Source organism: Megalobrama amblycephala, linkage group LG14, assembly GCF_018812025.1.
Source record: "Megalobrama amblycephala isolate DHTTF-2021 linkage group LG14, ASM1881202v1, whole genome shotgun sequence".
In the NCBI taxonomy this organism is placed as follows: Eukaryota; Metazoa; Chordata; class Actinopteri; order Cypriniformes; family Xenocyprididae; genus Megalobrama; species Megalobrama amblycephala.
Genome location: NC_063057.1, coordinates 16,002,181 through 16,030,058, shown reverse-complemented (window position 1 = coordinate 16,030,058; position 27,878 = coordinate 16,002,181). Strand labels below are relative to the sequence as shown.

The 27,878-nt window shown below is 42.1% G+C and overlaps 1 protein-coding gene and 1 long non-coding RNA gene across 2 annotated transcripts in view; one reads left to right on the top strand and one right to left on the bottom strand.

Moving 5' to 3' along the window:
* The window catches only part of LOC125246468, a 23,153-nt gene extending 12,629 nt beyond the window's left edge, over positions 1–10,524 (top strand). Inside the window, exons 3-5 of the long non-coding RNA XR_007179884.1 lie at positions 8,882–9,003; positions 9,965–10,159; positions 10,358–10,524. This is a non-coding gene — a long non-coding RNA (uncharacterized LOC125246468). The remainder of the gene's footprint in view (positions 1–8,881; positions 9,004–9,964; positions 10,160–10,357) is intronic.
* LOC125246467 (plexin-C1-like) lies at positions 7,463–27,878 on the bottom strand. Its single transcript, XM_048157445.1, has 15 exons — positions 26,457–27,878; positions 26,148–26,273; positions 25,018–25,152; positions 24,503–24,603; positions 24,278–24,389; positions 24,021–24,180; positions 11,358–11,469; positions 11,183–11,276; positions 10,565–10,603; positions 10,287–10,420; positions 9,956–10,135; positions 9,285–9,399; positions 8,864–9,022; positions 8,521–8,682; positions 7,463–8,346 (listed from the first exon to the last, which is right to left on the bottom strand). Exons 1-15 carry the CDS (start codon positions 27,354–27,356, stop codon positions 8,206–8,208), a joined length of 2,670 nt encoding a protein of 889 aa, XP_048013402.1. The 5' UTR covers positions 27,357–27,878; the 3' UTR covers positions 7,463–8,205.

The following is a 27,878-nucleotide window of genomic DNA, read 5'->3' as shown; positions in this document are numbered from 1 at the left end:
CGGACTCCACGAGAACTCAAGTCCGTTCTCTGCGTTCTTGGAATTGAGAAACAACCTATGTAACTATAGCTAATAGAGCTATAACAGTAGCAAACAGGGTGTGAATTTCTATTTGAATGTATGGATTTATAATTAAAATGTGTTGAAACTAAGCTTGTCAAGACAAAGAAATGAAAAATTCATCTAGACAAACTCTGAATGACGACTTGACAAATCCATGTCTAAAAGTTATAAAAAAAAAATTTAGATGGATGGATGGATATACAGTACAGTCCAAAAGTTTGGAACCACTAAGATTTTTAATGTTTTTAAAAGAAGTTTCGTCTGCTCACCAAGGCTACATTTATTTAATTAAAAATACAGTAAAAACAGTAATATTGTGAAATATTATTACAATTTAAAATAACTGTTTTCTATTTGAATATATTTCACAAAGTAATTTATTCCTGTGATGGCAAAGCTGAATTTTCAGCATCATTACTCCAGTCTTCAGTGTCACACGATCCTTCAGAAATCATTCTAATATGCTGATTTGCTGCTCAAGAAACATTTAATGTGTACAATTGTACAAAATATTTGTGTACAATATTTTTTTTCAGGATTATTTGATGAATAGAAAGTTCAAAAGAACAGTGTTTATCTGAAATCTAATCTTTTGTAACATTATAAATGTCTTTACTGCCACTTTTGATTGATTAAATGCATCCTTGCTGAATAAAAGTATTAATTTCTTTAATTTCTTTTCAAAAAAATAAAAATTCTTACTGACCCCAAACTTTTGAACGGTAGTGTATAATGCTACAGAAGCTTTGTATTTCAGATAAATGCTGTTCTTTTGAACTTTCTATTCATCAAGGAATCCTGAAAAAAAAGTACACAACTGTTTTCAACATTGAAAATAATCATAAATGTTTATTGAGCAGCAAATCAGCATATTAGAATGATTTCTGAAGGATCATGTGACACTGAAGACTGGAGTAACGATGCTGAAAATTCAGCTTTGCATCACAGGAATAAATTACTTTGTCAAATATATTTAAATAGTACACAGTTATTTTAAATTGTAATAATATTTCACAATATTACTGTTTTTTACTGTATTTTTAATTAAATAAATGTAGCCTTGGTGAGCAGACGAAACTTCTTTTAAAAACATTAAAAATCTTAGTGGTTCCAAACTTTTGGACTGGACTGTATATGTATACTGAACAAAATTATAAATGCAACACTTTTGTTTTTGCCACCATTTTTCATGAGCTGAACAAGGTCTAAGACTTTTTCTATGTACACAAAAGGCCTATTTCTCTCAAATATTGTTCACGAATCTGTCTAATTCTGTGTTAGTGAGCACTTCTCCTTTGCCAAGATAATCCATCCACCTCACAGGTGTGGCATATCTTAATGCCGATTAGACAGCATGATTATTGCACAGGTGTGCCTTAGGCTGAGCACAACAAAAGGACACTCTAAAATGTGCAGTTTTACTGTACTGGCAGGGTCTGAAAACCAGTCAATATCTGGTGTGACCACCATTTGCCTCATGCAGCGTTGAGTTCAGCTCATGAAAAATGGGGGCAAAAACAAGTGTTGCAGTGTTGCGTTTATAATTTTGTTCAGTGTATGTATATATATATAGTGGATCTCTGAGCTGGTGTGAGTGGAGGCGGGGCTAATTTGCATATGCATAGAATCGTGTATACTAAATGAGGCAAGGGAGCAGTTACATTCAAGGAAAAATTGTTTAAATTAGATGAGTTTTAAGGGATAAAATTATTGACTACAGAGGGACTTTAAAATATTCTTCACACTAAGAAAAAAAAAGGTTCTTTTAAGAACTGTTAACTGAAAGGTTCTTTGGGGAAGCAATTCTTCTGTGGCATCACTATACGAAAACCCCATTTTCAGAGTGTCATTCCAAACTGATATGACTTTCTGTCTTCTGTGGAAAACCAAAAGAAACATTTTTAGGATTGTTGCTCTTTTCCATGCAATACTATTCTCACTGCTGTCTAGGAGAAACCAGATATTAAAGCAGTCTTAGTATCACAAGGCCTAACAGTGTGTTTTTCATCTGCGTGTGTCCTGTGATTGACAGTTGTTATTAGATTTTCTTTTATCTATTTTGCAGCACTATGGGCACTGTGTTCTCACACCCATGTGATCAGACGTGCAACACAGACACAAACTCAAGCTGATAATAAAGCACCATATGTCCAGAGACAGATTTGAGTGAGCCTGCCCTGGCCTGAGCCACACGTTTATTCCTATGCGAGCAGATCCATATGGATCTCAGCATTTAAGATGAAGGCAACAACATAGCTCTGATTCTTCAGATGGTGGGTCTGCGCTGGGCTCGATGATAATGCACAGCAGTTAACCTTTAGCAGCTAATTTTAACTAAAGGATCAGAAAAGGTGTGTGTAAAAGAGCAAAGACAGAGTGGAGGTTGGAGTGTGAGCGGACGGACTTGCATAACACCTCTAACACATTGTTTTATGGCTTAACCAGCGTCACTCTCTCACACACTCCCTAAAGTGATATTTCGAGCTAAAATTAATATTCTGTCATCATTTACTCACTATCATGCACTCTTAAAAATAAAGGTTTTTTTATTGGCATCTGTGGTTCCATGAAGAACCTTTAACATCCATGGAACCTTTCCAATGCATAAAAGGTTCTTTATAGTGGAAGAAGGGAGATTTTTTTTTAAAAGTCCTCCTGTGGTGAAAATCAAGTTTTTAATGTTGTTTAAATGTCTATGTGGTGCTTTTAATGTGCTTTAAGATAAACCGTGTGCAAATTCATAAGTAAACATCATTGCTGAGTATTTTCTTCTTAAAACTGCAGTGATTTAAAGACGTGCTTTGAAATCGCTGGTGTTTCTGACATCACAAACTACCTTGTAACCAATCATGTCAACAAGTGGATCTCTGAGCTGGTGTGAGTGGAGGCGGGGCTAATTTGCATATGCATAGAACCGCGTATACTAAATGAGGCAAGGGAGCAGTTACATTCAAGGAAAAAACGTTTAAATTAGATGAGTTTTAAGGGATAAAATTATTATTCACTACAGAGGGACTTTAAAATATTCTTCACGCTAAGAAAAAAAAAAATGGTTCTTTTAAGAACTGTTACCTGAAAGGTTCTTTGGGGAAGCAGTTCTTCTGTGGCATCACTATACGAAAACCCCGTTTTCAGAGTGTCATTCCAAACTGATATGACTTTCTGTCTTCTGTGGAAAACCAAAAGAAACATTTTGAGGATTGTTGCTCTTTTCCATGCAATTACAGTGAATGGCTACTTAAGCTTTCAAGCTTTCAAAAAGCCACACAACACAAGCATTATAAAAGTACGTTTTATGATTAGCTTCCGGTCATTATTCACTGAAAATATTCATGAGAGAAAACAATGTCTGATTTGTGAGTCTTTTGAGTCAAATCTTTTTTAATCCGATAGTTGATTTGATTCACAGAACCGATGTAAATTTGTTCACAAATTTCAAGAATTCTTAGGAAACTTCAGTCTGTCTCAACCAAAACTATATGACTTCATAATAATAATAATAATAAAAAAATGAATGAATCATATTTATGATACTTTTATGGTACTTTTGCATCCCTTTTGAAGCTTGAAAGCTCCAATTTCCATAACGTAATGAAAAAGAGCAACCAACATATTATTCAAAATTTCTGCTTTTGTGCTCCATGGGGAAAAAACAAAATTGAAATGAGAGTGAGTAAATTATTTTTCATTTTTGCATCAACTGTTTATTTCAATCTGTCTGTCATTTTCCATCACACTAATAGGTTTGGTTGTTATGTGGATAGATTTGGCTTTTTTCTTTCTCCTTTCTCTCTCTGAATCAACATCACTGTGCTCAACTGGAGCCATGTAGATGGAACATAATGAGTAAAAAACTTTTTCTCTTTTCCCTCCTGAAACGCTTTTCTGGCTACCAACAACAAAAGATGTTTTCCCAGAAGGGCATCTGCCTTCCTGGTAGCAGTGCGCGCACACACACACACACACACACACACACACACACACACACACACACACACACACACACACAGACACACACACAGACACAGACACAGACACACACTCACTCACTCACACACACACACATACATAACCTTGATGTGCACACTGAATGATGGCAGGAGAGTGTCTTCTTTCATGGTCTAAGGAGATGAGAGATGAGAGGCATTTCTCTGGGATTACCTACAGTACAGCAGACTTCCCAGAATTCCACACACCAGGAAATGGATTTCTAGGAAGTGGTGATTAGAACAAAGTGGCAGAACGCCAGACAAGTAGGATCACCCATCAGCAGCTCCTCCCCTTCTGATGCATACTCTCTTTCTCTCTCTCTCTCTTCTTCTCGCTGCGAAAATGCCCGCTAACTCAAGGACAGTACTAATGCGGCTATCATTGTATTATTATCAATATCATCCTGATAACATTGTCCCAACATGCATTGCAGATAATACTTGAATACAGTTAACGCTTGATTGAGAATGTCATTGAGAGATTTCTCAGAAAAGCACTAGATCATCATGCCCCAAATCACAATAAATGACATAAATTAGATTAATGGCACAAGGTTTGGTGCTGCGTTGGTGTAACACAATTTACTCATTTTAATAGTTGTGAAATAAGTGCCTGGTTTCGAAGCCTTGGAGTTCAAAAATTCACACAAGTAAACAGCTATTGCTCTTTTTGTTACCTTATTCAGCTATATTTATAGTTTTCATGCGTTTGAATTGTTTTTAAAGAGGCTGTATAATCAAATTGAAAACTAATGTGAAGCATTTTTTTTTTTTTCATTTAATGTTTTTCTCTTTCAGGAGCAGATTTTATTTTGTTTTATTTTATTATTTTATATATTTATTGAAAGAGACTGTAATGATTATCAAAGTGAAGCATTTATTTTTTTCTGATTCATGTCTGGAGCATGAATGATTTTGTTTTATTATTTTATACATTTCCCTTGTTAAGGTATGTGATAACTTTCTCTCAAAAAAGCCAGTGTTTTATATGATACACTGTTTATTCCTGTCTGTCTTTCTTGCTCTCAGTCTTTCGCTTCAGCTCACCTTGTCACATGAGATTTACTGAGTCTAAATTAGTGTTGGGAAAGCTGGTTTGTTTGCCTTGCAGTTTAATCTCTCTCTGATTACTATCTTCACATGCTTTTGGCAATTTTATTTAGTTAGGCAGAGGGAATCGACTATAAACATTGAACTGGACCTAACTAAATCACTGCAATATGGTTCAATCTAATTTGTGGAAAATACATATTCATATCTACCGTTAATTCCAAGAATGTTTGCTCACAGATTGTTTAAGGGCTCTATAAAGATTTGAACAGAATACCTTTGCACAGAGCTGTCACCTGTCGTGTTAGCCAGAGGGTGAATAGGCCACCTGTGTGAACTGTTTAGGCTGTTAGGTTTTATGACCCTTCTCTCTCGCTCTCTTGCTCACACACACACACACACACATGCACAAGCAGGAGAAGTAAAATGATGAGTATGTGTGTGGCTCAGGGTTTGTTGATATTATTGGGACCAAATATCCCTACAAGAAATGTTTTGTGTGGAGTTAGCATGAGTAAAATAGCTTAATAAATATTCTCTGTGATTTTATATTATTATATAATAGGCTTATGTGACAGGTTTAAGAATAGGGCATAAAAAATACTAATTGCTCAGTATAAAAATGACAGGAAATTAATTGAAAATCTATTACTTTAATGAGATCTCCGTCTTCAACAAGTGCATTAAAACACGCACAGTCCTCCCAACAAAAGCAGAACACCTTGTCCTCAGCCATCATAAGTGCTGTTTGGTCAGGTTTATAAAACATATTTATGCTCATGCCATAATTATTTACAGTTTCATAATTATTTCCATATTTCTATTCATTCCTGCATATAAATCTCATTGGGTCTCCTCAGGGTGACAGCCCGTGGCGCACCGTCTGCGAGTCGGATCTGTGACCGTGAGGGGAGGTTCAGACGGGGATTCTGAGAAATCTCCATACCCCTGAATGTGCAGATAACAAGTATTAACCAGGGGTTATTGGAAGCAGATGCCCTTTTCCCAAAAGCCTCAGCAGGGTTAATTTCTGAGAGTTCAGAACTGCGTCTTTCTCTGCTGTGATCCAGGGAAGCATTCGTGTGTGTGAGAGTGTGAGTGCAGTGCTTTTCTGTGAATGATGCTCCAATTCCTTGAAGAGCTAGCCAGCTGATGCGTTTCTTTTGCTGATGTGAAACTTGAATCAGTTTACAAATTCATGTAATCATAGTAGTGGCCAAAAGTGATGTCCGGCCTAGAAAAATTGGCCTCTTCACCCTTTATTCAAATATTATTAAAAATTTGGTAAAGATTTTATAAGCGTATTGCGCAGTTGTGCTTGGAGTCTGTTTTATTTGTAAAAACACAATGAAACATGCCAGATTGTGCGGACATAATTTTGCCAGGCTTTCATACAAAGAAATTATGAACAAGAGAGATTTTCATTTTGTTGTAGTCAAAGCATGCTTTTTCCCTGTGAGCTTTTTGTTTTCTATGTAATATAAAACTTGTAGCTGTAGTTTGCCTTTTTTCTTTTGCCAAAGAATGTTGTCAGATAAATACCTTAACCAAGTTAGTGTTTTTGTTCTTCCTTCATATTTAATATTTTAGTGGTTTAATTGAACTTGTAGGGTCATTAAAACAAATATCTTCTCTGGACATCACTTATATATAGTGCCTAACAAATTTATACATTTATTAGACCACCTGTCATAATAAAGAGAAAGCACAGTTAATTTTTTAGAAATCTGTCAAAAACTTGTTTAAAACTACAAATTTTATTGTAATTTATTAGGCAAATAACAAACTGAAACAACTAAATAGTCTTTATTCACACATAATAACCCAAAAATATATTTTATTTTTATTTTGAATGGCCTTGATAACAGCTTGCATTCTTGCTGGCATTGTTTTTATGTACTTTTCCATAGTCTCTGTTGTTATTGACTTCCAAACAGTTTCTAGTTGTTCCCAAAGACTTGCTTTTGATGAAACTTTTGTGCGATCTATCTTTGAATCCATTAAAAGCCCAACAATTATTATATTTTAGCATTGCACTGTATGTATATATATATATATATATATATATATATATATATATATATATATATATATATATAAAAAACCAAAATATGAAGAAGTGGCATTTACCTATTGTTAAATGCTTCAGGCTTCCTAGAAGATAATGTGCTATTGATCCTTCCACAAGCGAAAAACTCAAGAATACGGCTTGTCTTGTTGCTATAGTGATAACAGTCTCTCCATACCTTTATTTTTATCACTGTCTGATGGATTGTGTCTCAAAGCACGAGCTGTAATTGTATGAGTGTGTATTTGTGGGCTCTGTCTATCATCAGTGCTCTAGTGATGCTTTTCTGCCAGAATAATTATGGTAAACTGAGTTCTTTGAAGCAGTTCTTCTTTACAGAGGTCATTTGCAGTGACTATTATCAGAATAATACAGAAACTACGTCTAACATCAAATGAACCATATGGCATTGTTTTTTTGTGTTCTTTATTATCACCTCTTAGTAGGAATCTTTCCATTAAGTTTTTGATTTATCTTGGCACACATTTCTGTATGTATTACTCATTATGCAGAAATAAAGTATATTTATATTGCAATTAATAGCTGAGATAAGTCATATAACCGTAGTAATAATAATAAAAGGACATTGAAATTAGTATTGTAAAGTGTTTATTTGTAATTGTACTGTTTTGCAGTATACTGATTACATTTAATATTAAAATATAAGATTAATAATAAGAGAACAATGGAATTGTGTTGGTATACAATGAAAAAGATACACTCAAAGCATTCTTTCTACTACAAAATAATTGTACTACAGTACTAAATAGCAGACTTGTCCTTGAACTTTGAAATGACTGTTTTTATGGTGTATTATAATAAGTGAGTATAAAGCGCCACCTGCTGTCTGGAGAACAGTTCCACAGTATGGAGTAGGGTGAGAAATGAGATAAGGATAACATTACTATGGTGATCTTTGACTTATAGGTGTAAACAGGACTTTACAGCATAATTTTACTTATAAAGGCTGTATGTTATGTTTCTATATCTGAATTGCAGTGACCATTGAATAGGAAAAACAGGTTGGATGTTGGGTTACACCCGAAAAATTGATAACAAAATGCAGAAGATAAGAATAAAGAATAAGCATATTAAAGAAAATACTATAGAAAAAAACACCAAATACTCTGGACGTTTTCCCATAATGAGACGACCATAATAATTCCCAATGTGGATCTGAAATGACAATGACAGAAATTATCAATCTATTATACCTATTATAAAATATCTCATGAAGTTGATTTCGATTTATATTAAAGTTAATAGTAAAATTATAAGATAGAATCCTATAATTTATTAAGAGGCAATATTACAGTTACCATATGCAAGAAAATATCAAAACAGACGTACAGTTATTGAGTCCACTGCTGTGACGGCTCCTGATTCTCCTTTAATCTTACAGATAATGGCTTTGTACTCAATCCTCTCCAAAACACACTGATACTGCTGCTCTCCCTGATAACCCGTCACATTCACCTCACTCATACTCAAATTCAATGCATCTGCCTTTTTCTGAGAAAGAGAGGAAAGTGGGATGATCTGAATGTTGTGAGATTCACATGCTGATGTGCAAAAACACTGACTGCTCACAAGATTATTTACTGACACCAGCCGGTCCCAGATAGTGTAGGCACGCGTGCCAAAACATGCAGACTGTACACTGATCTTATACTCACTGTAATACTAAACTCACCTTAATGTTCACCTGTAGATCATTGGCCAACTGTACGGTGGAGAATACAATGAATTCTGGATCATGGTCGTAGGACAAACGCTCACAGTCCACAGTGGAGTTTCCAACATTCAACTTGAAACCATTGCCATTTTCATAAGGTGAGTGAAACCACACGTCCTGAGAAAGAGAGACAGTTAAAATATGACTAAATGAAAGCTACAAGTAAGCTGTGGATACTATAAATAATGTTTAACAATTATACTAGCAGTAAATTAAGGAAACAACCTGACAAAATTAGGACTCATGCACTACAAGTGTGAATATGGGCTTTTTGACTATTGAACTCCATATGTCAGATGCTGTAAGCTGCTAGACTGGATGCTTTTTTAGGGTTTTAAGCTCACTTTTAGCCGAATGCAAGCATAATCACATGTCTTACCCCTGAAGTTGGGTTGTATTGTGTTTGTGTTTGGAGTCGTCGATAACTACTATCGAAAATAACTGATTCCACAAATTCCATATTGCTCCCTTGAACATGAATCTTCCTTCCGCCACTGAATGAAGAGATAATTAAAACAATTTAATCAAAAGCAACCTTCAGATTCAGGGACGGGGAACACAGTATAATATAAAATAATACTACATATAATAAAAATACATTACACAGTACAAACATATATTAATAATAATAATACACAGTAATATAAAAAATAAAATAATATATCATGCTAAAAATGTATTTTTAAAGAAATGTTTCTATGATGGATATTGGATAGAAAATATCAGAATAATTAAAATAATTATAATCGGTGGTGGAAATGGCTGAGATTCACTGGGGACCCTAGTTAGGACTTATTTTATATTTTTAAACCATAGATGCAGGAAATCCAATTATGTTTATGTATGAAATTTGCACAGTGTTTAGAGGCTATTATGTGGAAAAAAGAGAGAAATTTTCTACATTTTGAACTGGAACTCTGATTCACTTCCTGTATTTAATCCTGATTATAATAAAATTAACTGAAGTCAATAAAAAGTCCGCACATTAATAGAACAACAAACACACATGTGTGTGGAAGCTGATCTGCCAGTGGTCTGAAATACTCTTACCTCCACCAGCTGACTGTGGGCTGTATTCCTGTGCAGCTGGGCTGGGAACTGTAGGTGATGATGCTGTTACCATGACAACGGTTGTCAAAAGTAACAACACACACTTTCACTGTTCCTTTATTTCCACTGGGAGGAATGTGAAATCTTAAAGTGTCACTGGAGCGATCAAATACTGGATATCTGAAGAGAAACATTCATGCACAGGTATACAGTATCATTTATCTGAATCTACACATATTCATAATTCAACTAAACACACACACACACACACACACACACACACACACACACACACACACACACACACACACACACACACACAGAGTCTCACTCTTTAGGAATACAGTCCAGATCCCCTTGAATACGGATTTTAGTGACAGATTCCAGGTTCTTTCCTCTTAGTAAAACGTTGTTTCTGCCATGGAAGGAAACCTTATTGGGCTCCAGAGAGAAAATCTCTGGCTCCTACAGGACACAAATGGAGGGCTCATTGAAACATCACTCTATATGATACAACACAGTATGTAAGTGATTGAATATTTTGTTATGAGATTCAACAAAGTATATTAAAGGACATTATAAAAACAAAATCCTCAGTATGGCGCTTACTTTGTAGTCAATCTCAGAGAGTAGATCTTTACATTCATCCTAAAGAGTAGAAAAAGAGAGAGAACTCTGAGCGCTTAGTTTACTTCCTGACTTTGCTTCAGTCCACACAATGATATTTCAGCTATTAACAATAAATTAAGTGCAAATAGTCCGCCTTGTTGGAAGAGGCCATTTACACTAACTCCTGCCACCAGACAAAATTACAGAAGAAATTCTGCTGATAACAAAAGTAGTGGTGCCTTATTATGAACTCATGCTTCTCCCTTTTCCTATCACATTTCAGCTCAGAGAGGTATTTGTTATAAATAAAAATTAAGAAAATATTCAAAAAGTGTTTTTATTACATACTGTTTCATAATATACTACAATACACTGAGGTGCAAATAATAATTATAATAATATATAATATAATAGTATAATATTATAATAGTATAATAATTAAATAAGTATAATTTTTATATAACTACTATTTACACTTAATGCAAAGAAAATACTGCTATTTTTACTTGGTGCAAAAAGTCCTGCCATAAATTACTCATCTTGGCTCTTTATGAAGAGATTATATATTATATCAATAAGCAAATACTGCATTGACTTGTAGGTTAAACATTGTCTCACCTCTATGAGTAACTGCGGTCCAGGTCCATATATCCAATCACAACGCTGTGAGGAAGAGGACCACTGACACCCAGATGAGATACACTGCACACACCTGCATTTATTTAATGGTACAATGTGACTGAAATTATGGCATTTTTAATGAAGAATCTCTTATAGGCTGTGCAGTTCTTACTGTGTATATAAAGGACTTGGTGAATTATCTGTGACACTCAAGCAGTTCCTCAGCGTCAGTGTCTCTGTGATCCTCTGATCCTCAACATCAACTATAGCTGATACATTTAAATCTAAATGGATTACAAAAATAATCAGAATGAGATTTTATAAATGTTTATTTTGGCTTTCTGGATATAGATAGTCATTATCACAAAAAAAAAACAAACAAAAAAAAAACATAGAAAGTTTGATCAGGACTTCTCACACTGATATTTACTGTATGCTGTTGCTAAATATTTTTATCCAAAAGTGATCTACATTCATGCAAGATGTATTATATTTTATTAGCTCAGATTTGTCTCATTTGTTTTGCTTGTATTTCTTGTACTTTTTTTGCGGGTTCAGAGTTGTCATTTGGCTTACTACCATGGTTTCGGTTGATGATAAAGTGAGAGGAAATAACTTGTGGAAATAAGACGAGTAGTTATCTGTAGGTCATGGGCGGGTGCTCTGTGGTCACAATTTAGACAGAACTTCATTTCCTCCCTACAACTGAACAGACACGGAAACACACATATGACTGAATAAATGTTCCCATTCAGTCAGTTACGTTCGACGTTACGTCGATACTGACGTAATGGGGTCTCGCTAGGGAGCCCAATCACCTCCAAGGATACAAAACAAGCCAATGGGAATTGGCCTGTGAGATTTACATGCCGGGCCCCTCCCCCGGCATCCGGGTATAAATAGGGCCGGCATACTCACCTTCATTCATACTTTTGCTTCGGAGCCGATCAGATCGGTCGTCTTTTCACTTCGAGGAAAAAGAAAAAAGAGCGAATTCTCTGAAAAGAGCAAAAACAGCAATTATAATTGCTACAGGATTGTCCTGACAACAGCAATTTTAATTGCTATCATCGTTCTTCTGGTGGCCTGCTCGAGTCTCTCCAGCTGGTGGGAAAGGCACGCTCAGCGGTGGGTGTGACGGCGCGCTGCCCACAGGACGGTGCTACGCCCATCCCTGGGTGCTTTGGCTGGTGAGGTTTACTGAAAGAGCAAGCACGGGCGATCAGCGTCTTTTTCAAGATGTCTTTTCGTCCATGTGTTTCTGGATGCGGTCGTTTCCTGACCTCCTCTGATGGCCACGACCACTGTCTCACGTGTCTGGGTAGACCGCACGCTGAGTCAGCGCTCGTGGATGGTACATGCCCTCACTGCGAGGGCATGTCCATGTTGGTGTTGAGATCGCGACTCTCCTTCTTTAACACAGAAGTGAGAGTCCCCTCTGTCACTACCCCAGCGCCGGCGCAGTCCGCGGCCACCTGGCGGAACCGTCCGCGTCTCCCGTCCAAGGCGGGTAAGACCACGGCCGCTCTCGCGGCCAAGGCTTACTCCGCCGCTGGACAGGCGGCTTCTGCCCTGCACGCCATGGCCATCTTGCAGGTCCATCAGGCGAAAGCTCTGAAAGAGCTGCACGAGGGTAGTGCTGAGCCAGGGTTGCTGCAAGAGCTACGCACGGCGACCGACCTCGCCCTCCGGGCGACGAAGGTCATGGCGCGCGCCCTGGGTCAAACGATGTCCACCCTGGTGGTCCAGGAACGGCATCTTTGGTTGGACCTGGCTGAGATGAGGGTTGTTGACAAAGCTTGCTTTCTTGACGCCCCCATCTCCCAGGCCGGCCTCTTCGGCGACACTGTCGAGGACTTCGCTCAGCAGTTCTCGGCAGTGCAGAAGCAGACGGAGGCCATCAAGCACATCCTGCCCAGGCATGATGATGCCACCAATCCGCCACGGGCTGTGCCTTCGTCTGCTCCTCGCCGAGGGCGTCCTCCTGCGGCTCCGGCTCCTGTGAGATCGGAACCCTCCCATCCTCCTCGAGCCACCCGCAGGAAGGCGACGCCCCCCCGCCCAGTCCGCCAAGCCGCCTTCTAAAAAGAAGAAGAAGGCCAAGAAGCGGCCCTGAGACGGGAGACCCGGAGGTGTTGGAAGCTGCTCGGAAGACGGTGACCGCACCGCTCCTTCTCCCGCTCCTCCTATGTTGTTTTTTCTTTCTGTTCCGCCGCTGGTCGCGAGGCCACCTTATCGGTACCCACCTTATCAATAAAAGAGCAATTTCCGAAACCTCTGGGTCACATAAGAAGGTCTGCGCTGGGGGTGAGCGAGCTTTCGTTCCCTGTCTCTCAGCCACTCCTTCCTTCGCCACGGGCAGGGTCTTGGCGCCCCGGGAACGCACCGCCTTCCCACGCCACCCTGCCCACTTGGAGCCATGTGAGTGGACTCCACTCACAGCCTCGACTTCGGGACGCACTGCCTCCCATGTTGGGCCACAGTGCTCCATGCTGCCCCCCCGTGGGTACTTCTGTTGTCCGGATGGTTCCACTCGTACGGAGTTTGGGGGCGTGGCTACGCCTTCCCAACCTGTCCCGTTGGCTCATTCGGACAATCAGACTCGGCTACGTGATTCAGTTCGCCAGGCGTCCCCCCAGGTTCAGCGGCGTTCTGTTCACCTCGGTGACAGGTCCCAATGCCTCTGTCCTGCGGGCGGAGATTGCGGTTCTTTTGGCGAAGGACGCAATAGAGCCTGTCCCTCAAGCCGAGATGAAGTCTGGGTTTTACAGCCCTTACTTCATAGTACCCAAAAAAGGCGGGGGGTTACGACCAATCCTGGATCTGCGTGTCTTGAATCGGGCCCTTCACAAGCTCCCGTTCAAGATGCTCACGGTGAAACGCATTCTCACGTGCGTTCACGCCCAGGATTGGTTTGCAGCAATAGACCTGAAGGACGCGTACTTTCATGTCTCGATCCTGCCTCGACACAGACCGTTCCTACGCTTTGCGTTCAAGGGGCGGTCATATCAGTACAAGGTCCTACCCTTCGGGCTGTCCCTGTCTCCTCGCGTCTTTACCAAAGTTGCAGAGGGGGCCCTTGCCCCGCTCAGGGAAGCGGGCGTTCGCATCCTCAACTACCTCGACAACTGGCTCATTTTGGCCCAGTCCCGAGAGCAGTTGTGCGAACACAGGGACCTGGTGCTCAGTCACCTCAGCCAGTTGTGGCTTCGGGTCAACTGGGAAAAGAGCAAGCTCTGCCCTGTGCAGAGCATCTCTTTTCTCGGTGTGGAGCTGGACTCGGTCAACATGACAGCATGTCTCACCAACGAGCGTGCACAGTCGGTGCTGAACTGCCTGAATTCGTTCTCGCGGAAAACAGCGGTCCCACTGAAACAATTTCAGAGGCTCCTGGGGCATATGGCATCCGCAGCCGCGGTCACGCCGCTCGGATTGCTCCATATGAGACCGCTTCAGCACTGGCTTCACGACCGAGTCCCGAGGTGGGCATGGCACCGTGGCTCACTCCGGGTGGTCATCACACCGGATTGTCGCCGCACGTTCAGCCCGTGGTCAGACCTTGCTTTTCTACGGGCCGGTGTGCCCCTAGTACAAGTGTCCAGGCATGTTGTTGTCACAACAGATGCCTCCACCACCGGCTGGGGTGCAATATGCAGTGGCCAGTCGGCGTCGGGCTCCTGGACAGGACCCCATCGCCATTGGCATATCAACTGCCTCGAGTTGCTGGCAGTACTCCTTGCGCTGCGCCGGTTTCGACCGCTGTTGCAGGGCAAGCATGTACTGGTCCGGACAGACAACACATCGACTGTAGCGTACATCAACCACCAGGTTGCTGAGTTTTGTCGTTGCTGAAAAACGTGGGATTGAGTTCCGAAGCACTCTTCCCCGTGGGTAGGAACAGCAGCTTCGACTTCTCCACTGTAACACCCTGTCCTCTCCATCCCGCCGGTATGGAAGACATTCCTGGGCTTACTCTGGGCGCTGGAGGGTTGCGAGTATGGGCCGCACTTGCATTGGCACGCCTCAGCCTGCCAGCACCTGACTCCCTAACACTCGTAACGTGGTTCAGTTGCTATGGCGCTTTCCACGGGACCCCATTACGTCAGTATTGCCGTAACGTCGAACGTGACTGACTGAATGGGAACGTCTAGGTTACTAGTGTAACCCCCGTTCCCAGAAGGAGGGAACGGAGACGTTACGTTCCCCTGCCATAGCTTTGAGTCACCGCTGAGCGGCCAGATATCTATCTCGGCTCCTCAGCAAAAATATGAATGAAGGTGAGTATGCCGGCCCTATTTATACCCTGATGCCGGGGGAGGGGCCCGGCATGTATAACTCACAGGCCAATTCCCATTGGCTTGTTTTGTATCCTTGGAGGTGATTGGGTTCCCTAGCGAGACCCCATTATGTCTCCGTTCCCTCCTTCTGGGAACGGGGGTTACACTAGTAACTTAGACGTTACAATCCATCAGTTGAAATGAGAAAAACATACAGATTATAGGGAAAATACATACTACAATAAAACGAAAAAAATATATATATATTGTTGTGAATTACTGTATCAGTAGTAGAGGAAATTTCGGAAAACAGCACATTTTATCTTGATCTGTTATTTAGCAGTCCCTTGTGCTAATTGTCTTTTATCCACCTTATTTTAATCTATTAGCAGAAATGAACATTTTTAACTTAGAATATGCGAGGCTTCTGGTGTCACACACTTGAACAAAAACAGTCCGTTATGCTGCTTCATATTGCAAACTGGTATTTGTTATTGTTACGTACAGAGACACGGAGACAGATGTAAAAGCAAACCAGGTGAGTTTATTGCACAATAAGCAGAGCACTGAGTGATAGTAAGTAGATATGTGGTTCTTGAGAGATGAATGGAATGTAATACTGTCCTTTTCAAACTTGCAGATGCTGAAGTAGAGATGCACTGAAGGGAGACGGTGGAGACACTCACACACACAGGCAGGTAGGCACACGAGGAGAACAGGAGACGAAGGAGATGAAGGAGATCGCTGCAGCAGGTAAGTATGTCGTTGGGAGTCCATAAGGTAAGCATACATGTGCTGTAGTGCAAACGAGACCGGACAGTGAGTGTGTGTGAGTGTGGTGGCTTTATAGTGGTGGTGATGATGGTGCTGATGATCTTCAGGTGGCGGTGATTAGTATGCTGGTGATTGAGTGCGTGGGTAAGGAAGTGAGGTGGAACCTGACGTGTCTGTGACAGTACCCCCCTCCCACGGCCCGCTCCTGAGGGCCGTGGACCCCGACGTCGTGGTGGTCTTCCTCTGGGGCGTGGAGCAGGTCTGTCTGGGTGGTTGGTGTGGAAGGTCTGTAACAGAATAGGATCAAGGATATCATTCTTGGGGACCCATGAGCATTCCTCGGGGCCATAGCCTTCCCAGTCGACGAGATACTCGAGTCGACCACCACGGCGCCGGGAGTCCAGGATCTCTCGAACCACGTAAGCTGTGCCGTCCTCCAGGATGAGTGGAAGGGGGGGCTCGGCGGCTGTCACGTCAGGTTCTGTGGAGGGAACAACAGAAGGGTGGTGAGGTTTCAGCAGTGATACATGAAATGTGGGGTGAATCCTACTGTACTGTGGAGGGAGTTGGAGTCGGTAGGTGACGGGGTTGATCTGCCGAAGGATGGTGAACGGGCCAATGAAGCGGGGACTCAGCTTCTTGCAGGGCAGACGCATCCTGATGTCCCTGGTGGACAGCCAGACCTTCTGCCCCAGTTGGTATACTGGAGCGTCGGAGCGCCGAAGGTCGGCTGCCATCTTGCGTCTGCGCAGGGCTCTCTGCAGTTGGTGGTGAGCTGAGTCCCAAACCCTCTCGCTCTCCCGGAACCAGTAGTCGACTGCAGGGACGTTGGAGGGTTCCCCATCCCAGGGGAATAGTGGGGGTTGGTAGCCGAGTACGCACTGGAAGGGTGTTAGTCCAGTTGTGGCTTGGCGGAGGGAGTTCTGTGCGTACTCGGCCCAACCCAGGTACTGGTTCCAGGAGTTCTGGTGGCCGTGACAGAAGGTACGCAGGAAGCGGCCTATCTCCTGAATCTTCCGTTCCGTCTGCCCGTTCGACTGAGGGTGGTACCCAGATGACAGGCTGACGGTCACACCCAGGAGGGAGAAGAAGGCCTTCCAAACGTGAGAGACAAACTGGGGTCCTCTGTCGGAGACTATGTCTTCAGGAATTCCATAATATCGAAACACATGGTTAAACATCAACTCAGCAGTGGCCATGGCGGTAGGTAGACCTTCCAGGGGTATCAGACGGCAGGACTTTGAGAAGCGGTCTACTACCACCAGGATGCATGTGTGACCGTCAGACTCAGGGAGGTCAGTGACGAAGTCCACTCCCAGGTGTGACCAGGGTCTCTCAGGAACGGGCAGAGGAAGAAGCTTGCCGGTGGGAAGATGGCGTGGGCTCTTTGAGATGGCGCACTCCCTGCAGCCCTGCACGTACCTCCTGACATCGTTGGCCATGTTGGGCCACCAGAAGCGTTGTTTGAGCAACGAGAGGGTCTCATTGGCCCCCGGGTGGCCAGTGCCAAGTGAAGAGTGGGTATTGTGCAGGAGTGGAGTGCGACGTGCCCGTGTGACGTATTGCAAGCCTTGGGGGCAACCCGGCGGAGTGCGTGTGGAGGCATTGGAGGAGGGCATGGTTTCCTCGGACCACTGGATCGGGTTTACGAAGATGGACTCCGGTAGAATTGTTTCGGGAACTTCGGGCTTTTCTTCAGGGGCGTAGAGACGAGACAAGGCGTCAGCTTTGGTATTCTTAGAACCAGGGCGATAAGAGATCGAGAAGTTGAACCTTGAGAAGAACATGGCCCAGCGAGCTTGACGAGCGTTGAGCCTTTTGGCAGCCTTCAGATATTCTAGGTTCTTATGATCCGTGAGAACTTGAAAGGGATGAGTAGCCCCCTCCAACCAATGCCTCCACTCCTCAAGGGCAAGTTTGACGGCCAGGAGTTCGCGGTCACCGATGTCATAGTTGACCTCCGCCGGGTTGAGCTTGCGGGAGAAGAAGGCGCATGGATGGAGTCTACTTGGTGTCCCCTGCTGCTGTGAAAGAACCGCTCCCACTCTGGTGGTGGAGGCGTCCACTTCCACGACGAATGGGAGATCTGGGTTAGGGTGGACGAGGAGGGGAGCGGTTGTGAAGGCTCTTTTAAGGGTCTCGAAGGCGTTGGTGGCTTGTGGGGACCAGGACAGAGACTTGGGCTGATGACGGAGTAGGTTGGTGAGTGGACTGACGATGGTACTGTAGTTCTTGATAAATCGGCGGTAAAAGTTGGAGAAACCTAGGAAGCGTTGGAGTTCTTTGACTGTTGATGGAATGGGCCAGGACTGGATAGCGGAGACCTTCCCCTCGTCCATCCGGATGCCACTGTGATCAATTATATACCCCAGGAAATGGACAGAGGGCTGGTGAAAGGAGCATTTTTCCGCTTTAAGGAAGAGATGGAATTGCCTTAAGCGTTGGAGGACCTCCGCAACGTGGTGGCGATGTTCGGCCAAGCTCCGGGAGTAGAGGAGGATGTCATCAATATATACCAGTACGAACTTGTGGAGAAACTCCCGGAGCACCTCGTGTATGAAGTCCTGGAATACGGAGGGGGCGTTGACCAGGCCATACGGCATGACGAGATACTCGTAGTGTCCGGTGGGCGTGACAAAGGCGGTCTTCCACTCGTCCCCCTCACGTATCCGGACGAGGTTGTACGCGCTGCGGAGGTCCAACTTAGTGAACACAGTGGCACCGCGGAGATGTTCCAGGGCCGCTGGGACGAGGGGAAGTGGGTAGCGGAATTTGATAGTGATCTTGTTGAGGGCACGGTAATCAATGCAGGGCCTCAAGCCTCCGTCCTTCTTAGCCACAAAAAAGAAGCTTGAAGCAGCAGGGGAAGTAGACGGGCGGATGTAACCTTGTTCGAGTGCCTCCTTGATGTATTCCTCCATGGCCTTCTCCTCCGGTAGTGATAGGGGGTAGATGCGTCCCCTAGGCACTGGCTCACCCGGTAGCAGATCGATGGCACAGTCCCATGGCCGGTGTGGAGGAAGCTTGGAGGCGCGTTGCGGGCAGAAGACATCACTGAAGGGGGCGTAGTCCGGGGGAACATCCACAGAGCGCTTCTCTACAGGGCTTTCGATGGACGTGGCATTGATGGCGAGAGACTTGGAGCGTGGAGATTTCGGAACGGGAAGCGCTGGGAAACAGTCTGGGAAGCAGTGGTCGCCCCACTTCAGGACTTCGCCCGTGCGCCAAGAGATGGTGGGGTTGTGTTGTTCCAGCCACGGGCGCCCTAGAACCACGTCAGCGGTGGATTCCTCCAGAACCAGCAGATGTATATTCTCCGTATGCAGAATGCCGACACAGAGTTGAAGAGGTCCCACACAATGACGGATGTTCTTACGGCTCAGGGGTTTGCCCGTGATGGAGTGGATTTGATAGCTAGTCGGAGACGGGGAGATCTTGAGCTTGAGTTGACGACAGAGGGTTCCTGAGATGAAATTTCCTGCTGACCCTGAGTCGAGGAGCGCCACCACTGGAATAGAGGCATTTGCAGCAGTAAGAATTACAATAGTAGTGAGTGGTTTCATTTTCTGAATGGAGGGGAAAATTGCACTCACCACGGGCCGAGGAGGACGAGTTGGGCATGTGGAGATTACATGCCCCGGAGATCCACAGTATAAACACAGGTTTAGGGTCAGCCTTCTTTGTCTTTCATTCGGTGTGAGACGTGAATGATCTATTTGCATGGATTCGGTGGCTGGTTCTGGAGGGCTGACGGGCTCGGACAGGTTGGTGGTGGATGACTGGCCCTGGTGCTCTAAGAGACACGACTGCATACGAGAACCCACGCGGATGGCGAGTTGGATGAAGCGTTCTAGTCCCATCGAGTCCTCGTATGCAGCGAGATGCAGCCGCACGTTGGGTTCCAACCCCTGACGGAAAGTAGTGATGAGGGCTTGTTCATTCCATCCGCTGGTGGCAGCTAGCGTTCGGAACTGCAAGGCATAATCGTTAACAGATAGATTTCTTTGCTTCAGATTATAGAGTTTCTCACCAGTCGAAGAGTCCGCCAGAGGTTTCCCGAAGACCTCACGGAAGTGAGAGACGAACGCCGTGTAAGACTTGACAACAGGGCCCTTCTGTGTCCACAGGGAGTCTGCCCATTGCAGGGCCTTACCTTGCAGTTGCGAAATGATAAATGCTATTTTTGCTGTGTCGGTAGTGTAGAGGTGCGGCTGCATCTCCAGGACCAGTTCGCATTGGAGAAGGAATCCGCTGCATTCCTCCGCCGATCCACTGTAGGGCGCCGGTTTGGCCATGGGACTGGCAGTGAATGCTGGGGAAGAAGCGGTGATGGTGGGTGCGGAAGCAGCCGCGTTGATGGATGACGGTGATGATGGCTGTGGTGTGAAATGGATCGTTGGTGCTCATGCTGTGCTCAAGTTGTTATGGTCCGGTCTTCTGTTACGTACAGAGACACGGAGACAGATGTAAAAGCAAACCAGGTGAGTTTATTGCACAATAAGCAGAGCACTGAGTGATAGTAAGTAGATATGTGGTTCTTGAGAGATGAATGGAATGTAATACTGTCCTTTTCAAACTTGCAGATGCTGAAGTAGAGATGCACTGAAGGGAGACGGTGGAGACACTCACACACACAGGCAGGTAGGCACACGAGGAGAACAGGAGACGAAGGAGATGAAGGAGATCGCTGGAGCAGGTAAGTATGTCGTTGGGAGTCCATAAGGTAAGCATACATGTGCTGTAGTGCAAACGAGACCGGACAGTGAGTGTGTGTGAGTGTGGTGGCTTTACAGTGGTGGTGATGATGGTGCTGATGATCTTCAGGTGGCGGTGATTAGTATGCTGGTGATTGAGTGCGTGGGTAAGGAAGTGAGGTGGAACCTGACGTGTCTGTGACAGTTATATTATTTTATTTTATTATTGTTATCATATACACATTGGTTTGTTGCAAAAATATTTTTTTTACCATTTATTGAACTTTGTTGCTATAGCAGCTAATTGGAAATCTCTCTTAATCACAGAAAACAGCTTAAGGTGCTAAAGAGGATCTTTTCGTCGACTGAGAAACCAAAGACTGTTAGTGAGTTTTTGAAATGAGCACATGCGTAAGAACAACCCCCCTCCTTCACAGCTCATTTCAAGAGAATGCCTCCCAAAACTTGTGCATGAGTATTGGAACACGAGTGTTTACCACCAGCATTCGCTGTGTCGTATTAGTGGATTATGTCGGACTCACCGCAGGTAACTCATAATCTGCAGTTGTTATTCCTGTCTCCTGACAAAAACATTGCATGCAGCGCCTGTGGAGTGTGGAAAGTTACTGGAGCACGCACCCGCGCTCGTCTCTCACAAGGAACGTCATGGCAGTGATTGACAAGCCAGAGGGCCAATCATTTACGCAATGATCGCGTAAACGATTGGCTGATGTTTTTAAGGCCCTACCTCGTGCACAGATGATGTATATTAATATTATTCCTTTCACTGCACCTAATAAATAGTCTTTTATCAGTTAGTAAAGACAGTTTCAAGTAATATTGCAAAAATGTATAAAACAAAACATCCTCTTTAGCACCTTTTAATTCCTCATTAAAAATAAGGTTGGTAGTTCAACCAAAAATACAATTCTGTCATCATTTACTCACCCTCAAGATGTTCCAAACCTGTATACATTTCTTTCTTCTGCTGAACACAAAAGAAGATATTTTGAAGAATATGGATAACCAAACAGTTGATAGACCCCACTGACTTCCATATATGAAAAAATAAATAAATAAAAATACTGTGAAAGTCAGTGTGGCCCATTAAACTGTTTGGTTTCAGCAGAAGAAAGAAATTCATACAGGTTTGGAACAACTTGAGGGTGAGTAAATGATGACAGAATTTCTATTTTTGGGTGAACTCTCCCTTTAAAGCTGCAGTAGGTAACTTTTGTAAAAATGTATTTTTTACATATTTGTTAAACCTGTCATTATGTCCTGACAGTAGAATATAAGACAGATAATCTGTGAAAAAATCAAGCTCCTCCGGCTCCTCCCAGTGGTCCTATTGCCATTTGCAGAAATACACCGCTCCCGGTAAGAAACAACCAATCAGAGCCAGGAGGAGTGTCTTAGCACTGTCAATCAAGCTCGCGTGCGCGCTGATCACACTCCTCTCATGCACAGCGCCAGCGCGTACAGGCGTTCAAATTCAAGATTACCGATGTGCCGCAGCTTTGCTTATGCCGGACAAACAATCCAAACTGCCAATTCCTCGAGTGGCTCCTGCTCATAAAATAAAGACGGGTAAACGGAAAAAGACAGATGACGATGATAAAAAAAGCCAAAAAGAAAGAATTAGATAGAGCCGAAATAAAATGAGGGTAAATAGCATATCGGAGCGGCTTTTCCGAGGTGAAGGGAGCTACGTGTCCTGAAAGGATTAAAAACCGATGCAGTTAGACACATTTCTGCTTGACAAGTAAGTATCCCTGCTTGATTTGTTTCATTTTTTAAGAACTACACTAAGATAAGAACTACACTAAGATAATTTCAAAAGAGGCCTGCCCGTCCCCTGCCTGATGCTCCGTGCACACCACGGCTTCCTCTTCTCCCCGCCCGGTGACTCCTCGAAGTCGCTGTGGGTGTGAATTCCTAGTCGGAGCCCATTGACTCAGTGTCAAAACTCTAGCCGCATAACATACAGATAAAATGTCACGCACTCTGCAAAGCAACTATTGAAACCTACTAATTCACTGGCTTGTCATGTTGCTGAAATAATGTACTAGCAAACCTTTTTTAGCATTACATATCGATAGAATAATTACTTGCATACTGTAACGTTAGTTACCGTTATATTATCTTACTAGCTATTTATTACTTATAGAAATAGTGCAACGTCATTATAGTTACATTACATGTATTGCAAAATACGTAATGTTTTGAGGACCAAGTTTGTATTCAAAGTATGGGCAGGCCATGGTAAATGTAAATCATATTGTTGATGTTTTGTCCGTACCAGTGAATGTGCTATAACTGTTTATCTGCCATCATAGTTGGCCCTGCTTGCTTACTAGCCTGCGCGTTCACGGCAGTCTCCGTTGTGATGGGGGAGGAGCTGTGGAGGGAGGGCTGTAGCGCAGCATAGAGCAAGGGGGAGTGACCTGTGAGTTGTGCTTGTTCAAATTTTCAGGCTAAGTCAACGTTTTCTAAAAACTCCCTACTGCAGCTTTAAGTATACATAATGTCATAAATATTTCTATTGCAGGGGTTTTTAACTCTGGCTCTCAAGGTCCACCGAGTTTAGATGCAAACTTGATCAAACTCAACTGTGGCTTTCCAGTCAAGACCTTGATTGGCTTGTTCAGGTGTGTTTGATCAGAGATGGAGGAAACTGCAGGAAATTGGACATCGAGGGCCAGAGTTGGGAACCCCTGTTCTATTGTCTGAAAAATGCTAAACTAAAATTATATGTCATTTCTTTTGAAACTTGTATGTCATGTATTTAAATATAATTGTAATTGCACATTTGTAATGATGAAGATGCAACATTATTTACGCATTGAATGACAAACTACAGTTCAAATTGAATGAAGTGCTTGACTTATTAAAACAGTGATTTAAAATGTACTGTAAAGTAAAATATTTTATTTGACATTATTACAAAGTGCACTTTTTAAGTGTACTTAAGTGTGACAAGAGTTTAGTCATGGAAGTGTTCTCTACATATTATCTGCAAGTACAGTTTTTAAAAAAATACTTTTAAAATATGAAGTACACTACAAGGTGCGCTGACAGAGAACCAACCTCCAGTATATAGTTGCTGGTCAGAAATACTACAGAAGCAGTTTGGGAAAATTGCAGTCGGATCAGACCCGCCACACAGGTTTGCACTTCCTGTGGTGAAGGAACATGAGAAGACGGGATTTCCTGTGCTCTCCAGACTCAAGGCGAGATGTAGAGTAATCTGTGAAGAGAGGGTATTGATATGTAATTGATAGTAATGGCTAATATGCTGTCAAAGCAATGAAAAATAGTTACATTTCAATCAAATATAATAACACCTTTCTGGAAGATTTGTCAGCCCAAGCCTGAAAAGAAACCAGAGGTTTCTGAAGAGAGTCTTTTGGGGTGGACATCCATGAAGATTGTGAACATTCATCTTGGGTGGAGCATCTAGACAAACAGAAATATGCCAGGTTGCATCATGTTGGCCATGTTACTGATGTTTTGTAAGTAGCTAGCATATTAAATACTTTATAAGTGTCTGCAACAGATATGAATCTGACCTCTGTGTTTTCACACACCAGCCACAGAGAGGATCCAGAGCAGCTCTGCAGTCTTTCAGAGAGCTGAACTTAGTACACTGAACCACAGACACTCTTCTGATCTACATCAAAAACATGAGCAGAAAGCAACTATTGCTTTCCCATGACATTTGAAAAAAACAAAAACTAAAAAAACAGGCTGATTACAGCAGTCAGAAGAAATAAAGATGTCAAACATACAGTCATTCCCTCATCAGCTCTAGTAAAACCCATTGCATCAGCGTTACAGTGATCTTGTCATTTAATGTCAGAATAATATAATGCATGGTGATATAAATGTACATTACATTTGAAAAAACAAATATTAAAAAATGATTTTATTTACAATGTTAATAATTGTGTAAATGCATCATGTGAAAAGGGGCCATGGTCTATGTGCTTCACAAGTTTTGTCAAGCATAAAGAAACGACAGATTTAAAAAAAATATGTTGAGTAGCCAACCACTTTTTATTAACTGTACAGTTTTAAACCTCACCTGTTTCCTCAGAGCGATGTAGATATGTTTGAAATCTACTGGATCAAAGTGCATTCTGGGAAACACTGCTCGTTCATCATCAGATTTGTACAGCACTATTGGACAGGCTGGAGTGAATTCCTCATCCAACATAAGCTAAAAATACAAAAAGCATCATTATCCAAACTTTATCCAAATCAAATCATTATATGATTGTTGTGCTTTAATCATGTAATTTATTCATGTCACTGGTCACATGGGATATCAATATTATTATTCACAGATTCCACAAAAGTGCTCAAGTTTCTCAGAAAAGCAGAAACCAAGTTAGGGAAAATATATAACTGACATAAAGATGCAAAAAGAGAGTTAGGGTGAAAATATGAGCAATTATGATTCACATCTAATCTAAACCATCTACAGTGATCTGCTCTTTAAGAGGTTCGTGAATATATTCATTGCTTACATTTATTAATCCATGTTTCTATGTGTAGGTTCTATGTAAATTATTTTATTTAAGTAATCATTTTTAATTTTACACACAGATACCTGATGTTCAACTTAATTCAATTTTGCATTGTTTTGTTTACACTGATTTTATTGCAACTAAAGGTTTATTATATGGGTAGCTGGCATGAAAATTTAAAGCACTATTTATCTAATTATATAATAATTGATTTGATTATATATAATATGATTTGATTTATGATGTAATATTAATCACATATTATTTTACCTAATAATTCAGTTGTCAAATTACTGTTAGATACACTGCGTAAATCTGAAAATTGATTAAAATTTAAAACCTTACGTTAATAGAGGCCAGTCAACTATACATTTTCAGCTACTTATACATTCAGACATTTTAACCTAAAAACTTAATGTTAAAAACAGTTGTCCCTGTTTCTCAATACGTGTGCTTATTTTCCCCCAAGATGCATAAATGCACATTTAAGTGCTTTCTCTTAAAAAGAAACCACTTTGCAGTAGTTATGGACCTATCATTTTAATGTTATGACAATTTTTACACCTATGTCCATGGCCATGGAAATTAAGGCCTCACAAACCCACAGGCCAGGATTACAATAACAATTTTTACAATACTTACAGCTTTAATATTTTCTAACTAGAGAGGAGAGTATTTAAGAAACCTTTATCAGTTGTCCATCACTGGTTCCTATGAACATCACAATCCAGGATCCTTTTCTAACTGCTGCCACTGATGACATTGAGCTGTACTTGAACACCACAGAGAGCGGCTGAAGTGCACTGCCACTCTGAAACACAAAAATAAAATTATTATGACTTGAGTGAATAGTGAAATTAAGTTTTGTCATGCAACAGATATTATATTGTAGGCTAAATGTAATCATAACTCAAACCATAACTCATATAACTAAAATTAAATTAACAGTTTAAAAAAGCATGTATATTGAAAACATGTATGCTGATTACCCCACCTCAGAACCACATATCTTGTCACCAGCAGTGCAGAAACCCTTCACTTGGCCTTGAACTGTACTGATGTCGTACAGAGCCAGCGCGGTGTTCTCCGGATCCGTCTGATTTTGCGCACTGAACACACCTGCCCAAATAACGCCGTTCACTGAGGGAATAACGGTGGAGGCGACGAGCTCTGGACGAGCTTTATCATTGCAGCACTGTATCGTTGCAGCCTGTAGGGATTTGAAGATTTCTGTTTTTATATCTTTAGAGCTGTCCATCCACAGGACGTGCACTTTACTCTCCGAGTCAATCTTTGCGTTGAGAAACAAGTACGACTCTGAGGGCGAAACTCTCTGGAATCCGTCAACAAACTCCACATCGCTCGCGGTGCTCTGAATGAAGGGGGTTGATGTTGTATCTATGTTAGTGAAAATCCCACCAATCTGAGACTGTAAAGTGTTCCACAAGTGAACAACAGGATACGGAGATTTTCCATCATCGTCTTTTTTCCCAACCAAAAGGTACCTGCTGGTACTCGGACCTGCAATGAACGCAACAGATTTCTTATTCTGTCTCGGTCCTACAGATATTCCACTTTCATAGTAAATGCTCTTTGTAATGTCATTGAGGTCAAGAACTTCACAGTATCCATTTGTCAAGGTCCCACAGGTTATCAGGGTGTCGTTGTCATCAAAAGGCACCAGAATGTTGACTCTGTTTTGATGAGTGTTAGTGATGTCCTTCTTCTTCTCCTCAGAAAGATCGAGTCTCATCTGATGTAGTCGATGGTCAGTAAGAAGGAACAACTTACTTTTACCAACTACAAAGTCCTTGATGTCTCCATCAAAGTTCACCACATCACTACAAATGCAATGTTTCAAAAGTACGAGTATTCCAAGTAAGTATCCTCTCATCTTAAATATCTGAATGAGTTGGACAGGCCTACTATAGTGAGATTTTGTCACAGTGATCAACTGCTCTCAGATGCGTCTACGGGTGAAGTGAGTGGAAGTGAAAGCAGTTCTGTGCCTGTGAGATGAGGGCGGGGGTCTAAATACTACATAGAAATTGTAACTTGTTAATATTAACCATCCAAAAAGTTACTTGAGTGAAACGTTTTAAAAATGATCTGATGACATCAAGAAGAAGGGGTTTTTACAAAATAAGATTTTTTTTCCCCATGCAGACTGTAAAACAACTTGTTTAATAATAATATTTGTAGTAGTGTCCTGCTCTGACTCCTCACTATGTAAGGCTCTGAAATAAATATGAATGAAATATACCAGACACAAACATCAGTACTTCACAGAAATGTATGCATAGGCCGGCCTACATTTACAGTATTTGCAGAAAGAGAGTAGGCTATATAGTCATTTCAGTTCTGGGACATAATACAACTTGTAGTATGCAACACACCTTGGAATAATAATGATGAT

Excerpts from the sequence above, each read along its gene's own strand:
- LOC125246467 (XM_048157445.1), bottom strand. The coding sequence starts at position 27,356 with ATGAGAGGATACTTACTTGGAATACTCGTACTTTTGAAACATTGCATT. Across the intron at positions 26,274-26,456 it reads ACAAGATATGTGGTTCTGAG|AGTGGCAGTGCACTTCAGCC; the intron begins GTGGGGTAATCA and ends TTTGTGTTTCAG. Across the intron at positions 11,277-11,357 it reads CCAAGTCCTTTATATACACA|GTGTGTGCAGTGTATCTCAT; the intron begins GTAAGAACTGCA and ends AAATAAATGCAG.